Source organism: Mytilus galloprovincialis, chromosome 4 (genome assembly GCF_965363235.1).
Source record: "Mytilus galloprovincialis chromosome 4, xbMytGall1.hap1.1, whole genome shotgun sequence".
NCBI classification, from domain to species: domain Eukaryota; kingdom Metazoa; phylum Mollusca; class Bivalvia; order Mytilida; family Mytilidae; genus Mytilus; species Mytilus galloprovincialis.
In genome coordinates this window covers 45,608,643-45,620,360 of record NC_134841.1, presented here as the reverse complement: position 1 = coordinate 45,620,360, position 11,718 = coordinate 45,608,643, and the positions used below count along the sequence as shown (strand labels likewise).

The following is an 11,718-nucleotide window of genomic DNA, read 5'->3' as shown; positions in this document are numbered from 1 at the left end:
CATGTAAAAAAATCAAGGTTTTAACCGTGACACTGCTATAAGGAGATATGACCTTTGTCATTTTTGCAGTTTTAAATTGTTGGCTGATGTGTTTCTGCAGGTTTTAAAGCAATATATCTATTTTGACAAGATTTTAAAGACAAATGTATTCTCTCTGTAAACCCTGACAATCTATTTTGTTTCATCCAACAACATGCAGTTCTTGTTTTTGTTTTTCCTATGCTTATCTGGTTTTTTTTTGTTTATCATAAACTTTAATTGTCTTTCATAAACAAGTCTGCACAAAATAAGGAAGACAAGACAAACAATAGATTCACAGATAGAAGTGTTGCCTTTTTCATGATTGTCAGAAGATTTTTCAACAAATAAATATAAGAAATATATTACTTTATTTAGAATTTTTCAATTTAACTCTTTCTTTTTTTATAACAAAGTTTGGATTTTTACTGATTTTCTTATTCAGTTTAGCAAAAATTCTTTCATCTGACTTGGAGGAACCAACTTGTGCTTGATACTCACACAAAACCTGAAAAATAAATAAATTGTGATCAATATGTTTATTCATACATTTTACAGCAGAATGCATTGAGTGTGTAGGTAAAGGTAATATCTTTGGTTAGCTTGAACCGTGAAGTCATTACTAGGCTAGGTAAACTACCCTCCTTTAAGAGTAGACTAGTATCTTCAATTAACTTCAGAAACATAAAAAGATATCATACTGATAAGATATACTGTGTGACATTTTTTTCAGATCTGTTCCTTCTCTTCTTTCTGTTGGCAGCATACATTGATGTTTTTCATATTTTGAATTTTACAAATGTACATGTCCTATTTTTTATATGGAGCACAGGTAAAATTGTTAATCAGTTGAATAAATATTTAGAAGAATTAAAACTCTTTTATACATCAAACATTAATGTTCTTTTCCTCCAAAGTATTCTAGTTATATTCATTACTTATCAATAATGTGAAGGGAGTTAATCAACGTTCATAATATGGCTTTTTCATACCTTCTTTTTCAGTTTTTTCAATGATAATTCTCCTTTACTTTTCAACACTTCTGTTATTGTTTGTTCCCAGTTAAACTTTTTCTTTGGACTATCATCTTCCACTTCATCATCATTTTCCTCTGTGGTTGAATTTAATATTTTATCTGTAATCAAAATTCAGAAATAGATAATGCATAACCATCATGAGATCTACATATTTACAGATTTTCATTCATTTTTAAAACCTGAAATAAGAGTCATGTTTGTTGTTCTATATTGTTATATTGAAGTGCAATGGACTACATAAACTATATTTTCAATGCTTTTCATGTTGATGTAGAAGTCATTTTTATTGTTAAAAGTAGTTTTTCAAGTTTTTACGTTGATTGGTATGATGGAGAGTGGCGTTCTCTAAATACACACGGGACAACATATAATATTATAATATTACTATATCATGAGGAACAAATTGTCAGAAGATGTTAATGCAGAATTATATCCCCATGCAGATTTTAAACTAGCCATCACACTTCATAAATATAGACCATGGCACATCAGGGAACACATCCAACTTCAGTGTGACCCAACATAGATGTTTAAGTTTATTCAATTCTTGTCCAGCACATGACTAACATTATTTTTCTTTTAAATTTGCAAACATATTTTTTTTCAAAATGCTTACCTCCCTCTTCTATGTGAGGTTTTTTAACTTCCAATTCTTCAATTTCTTCTTCTGTGTCTTTTCTTTTTCTTTTCTTAGATTTCTTTTTATTACATTTTTCATCATTTTCAGTAGAACTGTCAGTTTTATTTTCAGAACATTTTTTGTTTTTACTATCAGATTTTTTTCCTTTCACAGTATTTTCCTCTTCTTCATCTTTATTTTTTACTCTTTTTCTTTCTGCTTTTCTCTCTTTTTTTGACAGTTCTTTAAGTTCTTCATTATTTGTAACATTTCCGTTTACACTGTTTTCTTTTTGAGACCCATTTTCGGCACATTTGTTTTCTTCTGCCTTTGGAGGCTCTGGTTTTGGCTAATTAAAAAAAAAACTTTTACTGTATTCATTAATTCAAAACAAGAGTGCACTCACTGAAATGTCTTGCCTGCTTCATTAATCAGGTTTGAATATTTAAAAATGTTTATAGTCTTTACGATATAAGATTTTACTACAGGGGTAACATAAACTGGTTTATCAAACTGAGGTTAAGATCAAGTGAAACTACAAGATGAACATGTACACTCAAAACTCATTCCATACACCAATATACATAATATAGTTGATCTATTGTTTATAGTATATGTAATAGGACTTAACCATATAAACATTGACCATAGAACCATAAACAACCATATGGATTTTGCAAGCTATCTCTGAACCATGTAAATGGGGTCAAATGGATATATTCCAGATTGAAACTTCTTAATATAATACACCTGTATACAAGATATGAAGTATTCAGTTCTTCTGCCTTCTGAGGTATACTGCCTTATGCAAAAAATTAACGCTGCCACCATCATCAGATAACCATTCCTATGTTTTGCATTCTCTGATTTTGTAACCAGTTAACAAAAATGGTATCAAAGAAAGTATCTATTGTATTTTCTCTTCATAGTTATAGATGCATAGTGTCACTAGTGAATCCTTAAAATTTCCAGTTAAATACGCTGTAACTTAGTAAATTTATTTATACATTTAGGACAATTTGGAGCTTGCCATGTCGTTGAGACACTTCTATCATTGAAGATTGTATAGTGCCCTCCTGATGATTTTTCTGACAAAAAAAAAATTGGTTGAAAGCTTATTCTTGTTGTAAAGTATTGAATTCAACCGTTAAATGGAAAAATTAGAGCTATGCAGAGTTTGAATATTTTGTGACTGCTTGTTCATAAATGATTAAAAGATTAAAACTAAGATTTAGGTAAAATAACTATTCTATCTTTTATTTTGATGTGCAATGCTTTTCAATTATTTTGGGTCATTAAAATACCTGTTCTGTATTGGCTAACAGTAAATCCCAAACTTCACCAACCAATCGTCTATCTCTAACGTTCATACTGTTACTAACAAAATTCTGGAAATATCAAGAGCAATTCAGACTGTTAACTAAGAAGATACCTGATCTCAATGTACTTTTAGTTCAATATATTACAGCTGATGCCTTTAATTTGGCAATCTGTAAATATTCTTTGATGACTGCAGTTACACAGTACAACATGGAATTCAAATATATGCAAGAAATGACAAACTTGTATTAATATAAGTAAGCAGAATTTCTCCAAATCATGAAATCAAGAATTCACGAAAACACAATTTAAAGATATTTTGTAACAAGATATTTAATCTGAACATGTTAATCTAAGTACAATGAAGTAAGTCAAATATCTCAAATAAGGCTGCTGTTCCTTTTTATGAATCTTTTATACAAAATTGTCAAATATTTAAAATTGTGTTTCTTTATGATGCCATTGTCAAATATTTAAAATTGTGTTTCTTTATGATGCCACCGTGACATAACAAATGTCATGTCTGCACTAAAATTACCAGCCTATATATCATACCAGTATTTAGATTTCTTAAAAAAAACTTAAATTTATTTTTTTTTAAATTAACAAGGATTTTACTTTTTTTGCAATTTTATGGTATTATCTTATTCATTTCCTAATTTGATGTACAAACATTTTAATTGATAAAATTTCAAACCATTTTCAACTTTTTGGCCCAAAGATGTTTTTTTTTTGTCATGTCCATAATACCACTCTTTCTAAGTTTTTTGTTTTATCTTCATAAATTTATTTACATTTAAACATATTATATATCTCAAATTATTTATACATACTTCAAATTTTGCTTTTTTCCTTGGAATATTAGGATAATCTTTCATCCTTTCCAACACTCCTTTCAATCTTGGATTGGTAATACATTTGTCAATAGCCACCTGGACTTTCTGAAATCAGGACATCATAAACTAATTCAACTTATGGTATAACATCTGGGTAATTATATAAAATGTTCTATCAATTCTTTTAAGTCTGTATACAAACATTAAAATTGGCACTATTTTACTTGTATAAAAGTTTTTCAAAAACCATCATATTTAGAGTTATCATGCTTGTACCCTATGATGGCCTATCAACCCTATTTCAGGTGTACGATAGCTGATTCAATTGTGTTTTTTTTTAAAATAAAACAAAAGATCAGAAATATAATTGTGTTTATATTGCAAAGAAAATTGTTCCCATTTGTAATTAGTTTCATGGCATTTCAATAATATAATCAAATATTTGAAAAATTTCAATATATATAAAAGCTTATGTCTTTGGTATGACTTTTGCTAACATATCTATGGAGTTTTTATGAAGGTAATTCAAACAAACAAAATATTTACAAAAGAAAATCCTATCATATATTTACCCACACAATTACAAGTTATTTCCCCGATTTTCCCTTCATTTTGGACTACATACCTCTAGCCACTGTTCTTGTTTGACTTCTCCTTTATTGGCATTAGCTTTTGGTTTATAATTCTTTCCTGAATACTTTTCTTCCTCACTAATACATTTTATGTGTTCTGCATAAGAATCTCCCCTGAAAGTAAAAAATAGGAATTAGGATTATTTTACACAGTATCATAATAGGCATTTGTAATTTTGAGAAAATCTCTATGATACCATAATCATATTTCATTTTCCCTTCTGATCCAAAAAATGAAGCAGGATCTTTTCATAATTTTGATATACTGATAGTTCACATGAATTTTTTTATTGGTACATTGTACTGCAAAATAAATTCTTATGTAAGGGAGGTACATGCAGTGCAGTTTTAGGGGAGATAAGTGTTAATTTGATATCTAATTTCAATGTTCTTACCTCTGTTTTCATTTTGATAAGAAAGTTATTTCTTAATATAATCACAGAAATTATTAATATAATATAATGAAGAATGACATGTATGCCTTAATTTGTAATTTATGGCTCATTATTGAAGGATATTGTTCACCTATAGTTGCAAACTTTTGAGTCATTTGATCCCTGGTGGAGAGTTGTCTCATTGCAAATCATACCCCAACTTCTTATTTTTCATATTGACACATGATTGAGGTAAATTTATTTATCAAATAAATATAAATTAGCTCCACAACATAGATTAGTCCCCTTTCTAGAATTTTTGACAAGGGAGACAACTCTAAACAAAAAATAAACCTATGCAAATGTATATAATATACCAACCAGAAATCTTTTCCACAGTCAACACATGATATCATATTGCAGTTACGACATCGTGTCTGAAAATGTTTTTCTACTTGATTCTTCTTCAGTGATTCGTTACACTGGCTGCAAGTAAACACCACCATCTCAACCTCTGAAAGTACATGTATGAATGATTTTTATGGTGATTAAGATAACACAATGTTGACTGCTGTACCCCAATTTTTGACCTTTTTTTTTCCTTTTATGTCTGTCTTTTTGTTGTTCACACATCATTGCCAATATAATGAATTCCTATACAACTGTCATACAAGTGTTATGTTTAGCTAGCTTAAAAACCAGATTTAATCCACCATTTACTACTTAAAGCCTGTTCCAAGTCAAGAATGTGACAGTTGTTTTGAGTTTAAGCTTTTGATTATACCATCAATAACGGACTTTCTGTTTTGAATTTTCCTTGGAGTTGAGTATTTTTGTTATTTGACATTTGATTACATATCCACATGTTCATTATCATTACATCATGCATATGAGGCTCTAAAACATTTTGTAAAAGAGTAAAAATGTATTACAGTACCATTCAAACAGATCGATTCGATATCCTTTTTTTCCGATTTCCGTTTTTTTTCGGAGCCACACCAAGTACCGCGGATTTCACTCCCAAATTTCTCCAAAGATTCTTTCCCAACAACGCGTGGCTGTTAATTGGTTTATTGCCAATCGGATGTACTGAAAATTTACGAAGCATGACAACATAATTGGATTAGCCAGATAATTTACCTATGTATATTTAATCGATCTTGATTGCACAGGTGTGCTTTAAAATCACGGTATTAAAATTTTAACAAATGTTTTCCTTCCTTTGACAGATAAAGATGTGAAATTATCATTTAGAATAAGATAATAATTATCTTATATTTTATTGTCCCATGCCATTATCTTTGAAATAATTTTACAAAAAAAAATAAATATGAAGAACAAACTTATTTTGTGTTTCTATTACAGTCCGGTCAGGTCATACATTGGGTTCTTTCAACAAAATCGAATTTGCCACCATTAGAATCTTTTATGACTTACTCAATAAGCAATATCCGTGCATTGATTGTTTATTATTTAAAAATCAACTGGCTAATTAAAAAAGTGCTGTTTTTACGGTAACTCGATCGTCCAATCTATTCATCGGATCAACAAGTAAAACTCAATTTATTGAGCAATGTAAAATACTATGTTTCACCACCTCGGTACATTTATACAGATTTCAATAATTCAAATTACGAAAAGAAACTGTAAAGTGACAACTCTGTTGGACAAAGGGAATAACTTCAAGTGAATTTGCTACAAAACGGTTTTCAAATTGACGAAAGTATTTAATATCAAGTTCGTCATTTAAATTTGGAAAGTGTAAAAATATTTTCACATTAAATTACTATAATTTTACCTGTCTTCATGTTTTTGGCAAGTTTATGACGCGCAGCCATTTAACGTTTACAAAAGATGTTAAAAGTTGTGATGATAAGTAATCCGCTTATCGCCATCCGATAGGTCACTAATCCTTTAATTATTATTAAACCTCAATTGCCCATCATAATATTCTATTCCAGTTAAATCAGTCAGCATTTCATTTTTGAACATTTCTTAATCGCCCACAATTGGCAGTTCTTTATCGTATTTTTGTCTTTTGAACACAATTGATCCCTGGACAATTTCCATCATAATTTCAATATTTCATCAACCATATATTTATATTATTGACCATGGACGTATAACTAATGTTCAGGTCTACGTCCTGTTTTGACTGATAAAACATAAAAAATCAAATAGCTAAAGAAGATGTGTTCTCGTTTATTCGGAAAAGAATTGTATTTTAGATTCCGGTTAATCAATTGTAAAAGGACCTTGTAGAGCCTCAATACGAACGCACAAAAATGTCTTTCTTTCAAATCAATTCAAATATGTTTATTTCCTAATCAAAGGGCCCTTATAGGCATATCAATTACAAACAAATAAATCATATAATAGACAATACATAAATACATGTTTAGAAACAATATGAAATTAAACATTATCAAAACAGCTGCAACTTTAAAACCTAATGAATTTTCCCACGGTCGGCCAGAAAGGTCACCTAAGTTTACTGGTACGTGATATTATTTCCTGGCCTTTAAAAATCTCGTGCTGTGGATAAAATCAATGTTAACTATTTTTAACATTTAACATTGTTAAGTAAGTCAAGTTCAAGTTCAACCCAAACTGTTCATAACTGACATGTGTATCGTGGAATTTTGTTTTAATCTTTTACGATCACTGTTCAAAATACACAAATTTACATTCATCGTGCGAAAATAAATATTATACAAAGATGAATTAATGCAGCTGTGGAAGCTTGCCTGTTGTAACCGAAATGTATTATTATCCTACAGTAATGCCAACAAATCATAAAACAAAAAATTCCGTAAATATTAAGCATAACGAATGGTTAATAATATTTTCTTTTTTACTTGCATATATATACAAAACTTTGTGACACGTAATTTTTATAATTTTCTTTAAACTGCTCTCATTAATTTAGCGTAAGTTTCCGGTTATTTTTACACAAGTATGTCCACTTCGTAAATAAAATATTAATTTACTGGTGAAAACATTGAGGTCAAAATTAAGTACAGTTTTTATTTTTTTATAAAACTTTAATGCAATTGAAAGAATTAACAACAACATTTTACTTTTAAATCTTTTATTCATTCAAGCAATTAGATAATCGTAAAAAGAAAATGATGTAGACTTTCATAATTATTATGCCTAACGAATGGTGAATAATTTTTCCTTTTTATTTGCATAAACAAAACTTTGAGACACATAATTTTCAAATAAAGACTTTAACTTTGAAGTAGAATATTGCGTTTTTTCACATTTTCGACTATACTTTATAATCCTTTTTTTTTTTTTTTAAAGCAAGTACATTTAGGTAAAGATATTTTTAGATTGGCAAGCAAGAAATACGAAAATATAATTACCATATTACCACAAAAATTAAACTTAATTAGTATAGACATTTAAAATTATACACCTATTTGACACTTAAACTGGTACAGTAGACCATAAATATAATTCTTTATTACATCAACCTTTACCCGTCAGGTAATCATATTACCCTATCAGTTGTGTGTCGGTAGAGATCAAAGTAGGATAAGGGCAATTAATTCCTCGGTGTAGGGAGTGAGCTCGCTATCACAATAAACATTTACCTGATTTAGGGAGAGATTACTCCCAAATTCCTACCAACATTTTGAGAGGAATATCAGAGTTTTTCGGAGTGACTCTGACATTTTCTTTGGTGTAGGGTGTGGGAGAGTTGGTCCTTTTGAATGGTACTCAGTAGATACATTCTTGTATTAATCTTATGTTATAGGCCAGCAGTGTATGGCTAATACATGACGGCAAGAAGGAAAACATATACACAAATCAGTTAATTACAACAAGGATTTTTCATGTTTGTAAAGTAATATTATTAATAATTATACAAATCCGTGGTACCCAAATCCGTATGTATGAAGAAAAGCAAACAGAATACTATCTTACATAATCTAAGACGAAGAACTTTGATTACAAGGAAGAGTTGCGTACATGTACATTGTAAATAAAAAAATGGAAACATGAGATGAGACAATGTTGAAACATTCAATATATCATAACAACCAAACTTTAATAGGTTTATGGTAAATATAACATCATATCAGAGGGGGGTCAATTGGACTAAATTGCAACATAAAAAGTGTGCAGGGTTATATTGCCTGTTGGACCTGTTGCCATGTCATGTAAAGATGAAGCTGTCAGGTTTTGAAATAATCAACTGTGTAATGGAAACAAAAGTATAATACATTTTTCTACATGTACATGTGAATAAATTGACTGTCATAAAATTGGAACTTTTTTTTATCAAAATGTTCAAGCACTCTGAGTTTGTCATGTTATAATATCATAACCTAAAGTTATAGGAAGAAGGGTTTAATATCATACACACCTTACCAAGTAATTCAAAACAAGGAAATGCTTGTTTTTCTTATATCAAAATTAAAAAATAAATAAATGAAGAACATGTGCCGGAAGTTGTCAATGGGATTCTAAACAAAAACTTAAATCGGATTAGATGCAATTCCGCGTTTAATTTTATTTACAAACGGTCGTTCTTTAAAGATTTGAACAAAAGAACAAGAATAAATTTCTTCATTTTGGTCAATTAGATATGATTTATCTTTTTGGTGACCTCTCATCATTATTTAAAAGAAAAATGAACATAAAATTTATTTTCGTATAAGTTCCATACCGTCTTCGGTCTTTCAAATAGAAATGGAGTTGAAAAACAGCACAGAAAATGTAGAAATACAACTTATTGATGAACTAAAAGTAATGAGGGGAACAAATAATCAGATGAATATAATAATTTAGTCACAAGTTTACTCCTCAATCCTCTGATAAAGTACTGATAAACTGTCCATGCACTCCTCTATTCTACAAATTTCCTCAGACCTATCACACCTCACCTGTCAATCATTTAGTCATTACTTCAACAACCCTAATTTGGTACATCACTACATGTATATGTAAAGGGTAAAAATGCACCTTTACTGTTAGGCTTGAAACAGTAGTTTTCGGCTAATGTTTGATTAAAGATTTATTTTCCTCATGTCAAGTTATGTCATGCTTATATACATTGTATATCAGGATTGGTTAGAGTTATTTCCAGGGGTCGAAATTGGCGCTGGTCCTGCGGTCATAGTGTTATGTTTATCTTTTCAATACTGGTTAATGAAATCATTACAGTGTGTACTGGCTGGTCATTATCCATGTTATCGCGTATGAGTATATTTGAGTATATACACTCAAATATGAGTCCACTCCTTGACGGGAAGATAGATAGATAGATGATATGATTTTGACACGCCTGCATAGCTAATAAATATTCATGACTTTATAGATAAGAACAGCATGTGTAGCCATAAACTGAGAGTTGTAGATTTGTAGTGTAAATATATAGATGTAGTTTATAGAATACAAAATTAGATCAGAAAAATAGTTATTAATTATTATAAAGCCAAGCGAGTAAAACACGGATCTACAACAACTGCGTGGGACCAGTAGATTTTGTCTGCTGGTTGTCCGGTAGACCAGTAGAAATTTGTCGATAAAACTCACTGACTGCATCGCAATATCGGTTTGTTTGCAAACAAATTTACTTGCAACATCATTTACAGGGTACTGGAGGTACTGAGTATTACAATTGATCAAGTTTATTAATATCAACAGCATGTCAAAGAGGATATTTGTATTCATTGAGGATATTTGTCAATGTTTGTATTCATTGAAAATAAAATATTATTTCCTGTTAACTTGAAGAAATTAATATAAAATAATTGTTTCATGAAATTGTTAAGTATCAAATGTCAAATGAATGTCATTTTTGCAGGACCAGTTAAGATTTGCAGCCGGACCAGTAGATTTTTTATTCCACTGTTCCGGCTTGCCAGTTTACAAAAAGCTTAAATTCGACCCCTGGTTATTTCTGAGTTCTGAAATAATTATCGTTACCGTTTTCGAGGAATTTTAGGTAGTTCGTCAAAATCGGTAGATTTTTTTCATAAAGCGCACCAAATATTACCGTTAACATATCATTTGGCAAGATTTTTTACCTTTATTCATCATGAAGGTACCCCCTTTTATTACCCTCATGTATGATCCAGGGTTCTCACTAAGGCGAGTCCATGAGTCCTGGACTCATCAAAATCTGTCTGGACTCACCATTTTCAAAACTGGTGAGTCCACAGATGCATCAAGATTGTAATATTTTGTATAAACTGAACACAGTTAAACACAAATATCATCATTTTATAGCAAAAGTTTAAAAGTGATCTGAATTTGATTTGATTTCATTGCTCTGTTAGGAAATGGAGACTAAAATATAACTTTATATTGCAATAAAATATTTTCTTCTTGCTGTTGGGACTCATCATACCTAAAAAAGATGAGTCCCTGGACTCGCCTTCAAAAATCCTTAGCGAGAAGCTTGTATATCATGTATATCATGTGTATAAACCAGTTTTTAAAATACATCTTCATGTATTTGTTAAATGAGTCATCAGCTTCATTTCCCTCATCTTGGTATTACTACTAGTGCTTTGAAATCTGGTAAAAAAATTAAAGAGTTTTACAGTGTTCAAGTGTTTAAAGATAATAATCAAGTTCATGTTTCCTATCTTATCTCAACAAATTTTTTGCCCTAAGTCATAAAAAAAAAATACAAAAATTGTAGGTTGATGCTTAATGTAGAATGTACAAGTCAGTTAACGTTGTAGCAAGAATTTGTGTCCTTATAATTAAGATTTAGTTGAGATTATTTATGTTACATACATTTATTCTTTTCAAAATGACACAAGTCAGTGAGGTCACACAAGGCATTACATAGTCCTGCCAAAAATGTTATTGGTAAAGGCAAGCTAGTAAACCTACAAATGTATGTTATTAAACATT

At 29.9% G+C, this 11,718-nt stretch overlaps 2 protein-coding genes across 3 annotated transcripts in view; one reads left to right on the top strand and one right to left on the bottom strand.

The window, feature by feature from the left end:
- Positions 1–370: 370 nt before the first annotated feature.
- LOC143072259 (uncharacterized) lies at positions 371–9,320 on the bottom strand. Of its 2 annotated transcripts, none has more exons than XM_076247116.1 (8): positions 9,220–9,320; positions 5,218–5,350; positions 4,456–4,576; positions 3,828–3,935; positions 2,979–3,062; positions 1,672–2,023; positions 1,011–1,153; positions 371–526 (listed from the first exon to the last, which is right to left on the bottom strand). In XM_076247116.1, the coding sequence occupies exons 2-8, from the start codon at positions 5,340–5,342 to the stop codon at positions 389–391; spliced, it is 1,071 nt and encodes a 356-aa protein (XP_076103231.1). In that variant the 5' UTR covers positions 5,343–5,350; positions 9,220–9,320; the 3' UTR covers positions 371–388. The 2 variants fall into 2 exon arrangements, with proteins under 2 accessions (XP_076103231.1, XP_076103230.1); XM_076247115.1 differs by having other exon boundaries at positions 9,215–9,319.
- A 155-nt stretch (positions 9,321–9,475) lies between these two features.
- Positions 9,476–11,718, top strand: part of LOC143072258 (protein-lysine N-trimethyltransferase SMYD5-like) — a 48,257-nt gene continuing 46,014 nt past the window's right edge. Inside the window, exon 1 of the mRNA XM_076247114.1 lies at positions 9,476–9,597. Coding sequence (XP_076103229.1) covers positions 9,541–9,597 — 57 coding nt within the window. The 5' untranslated portion in view covers positions 9,476–9,540. The remainder of the gene's footprint in view (positions 9,598–11,718) is intronic.

Coding starts and splice junctions, on each gene's coding strand:
- LOC143072259 (XM_076247116.1), bottom strand. CDS start 5,342: ATGGTGGTGTTTACTTGCAGCCAGTGTAACGAATCACTGAAGAAGAAT. Junction 4,577..5,217: donor GACTGTGGAAAAGATTTCTG/GTTGGTATATTA, acceptor TTTTACTTTCAG/GGGAGATTCTTATGCAGAAC. Junction 3,936..4,455: donor AACAAGAACAGTGGCTAGAG/GTATGTAGTCCA, acceptor TCCTGATTTCAG/AAAGTCCAGGTGGCTATTGA.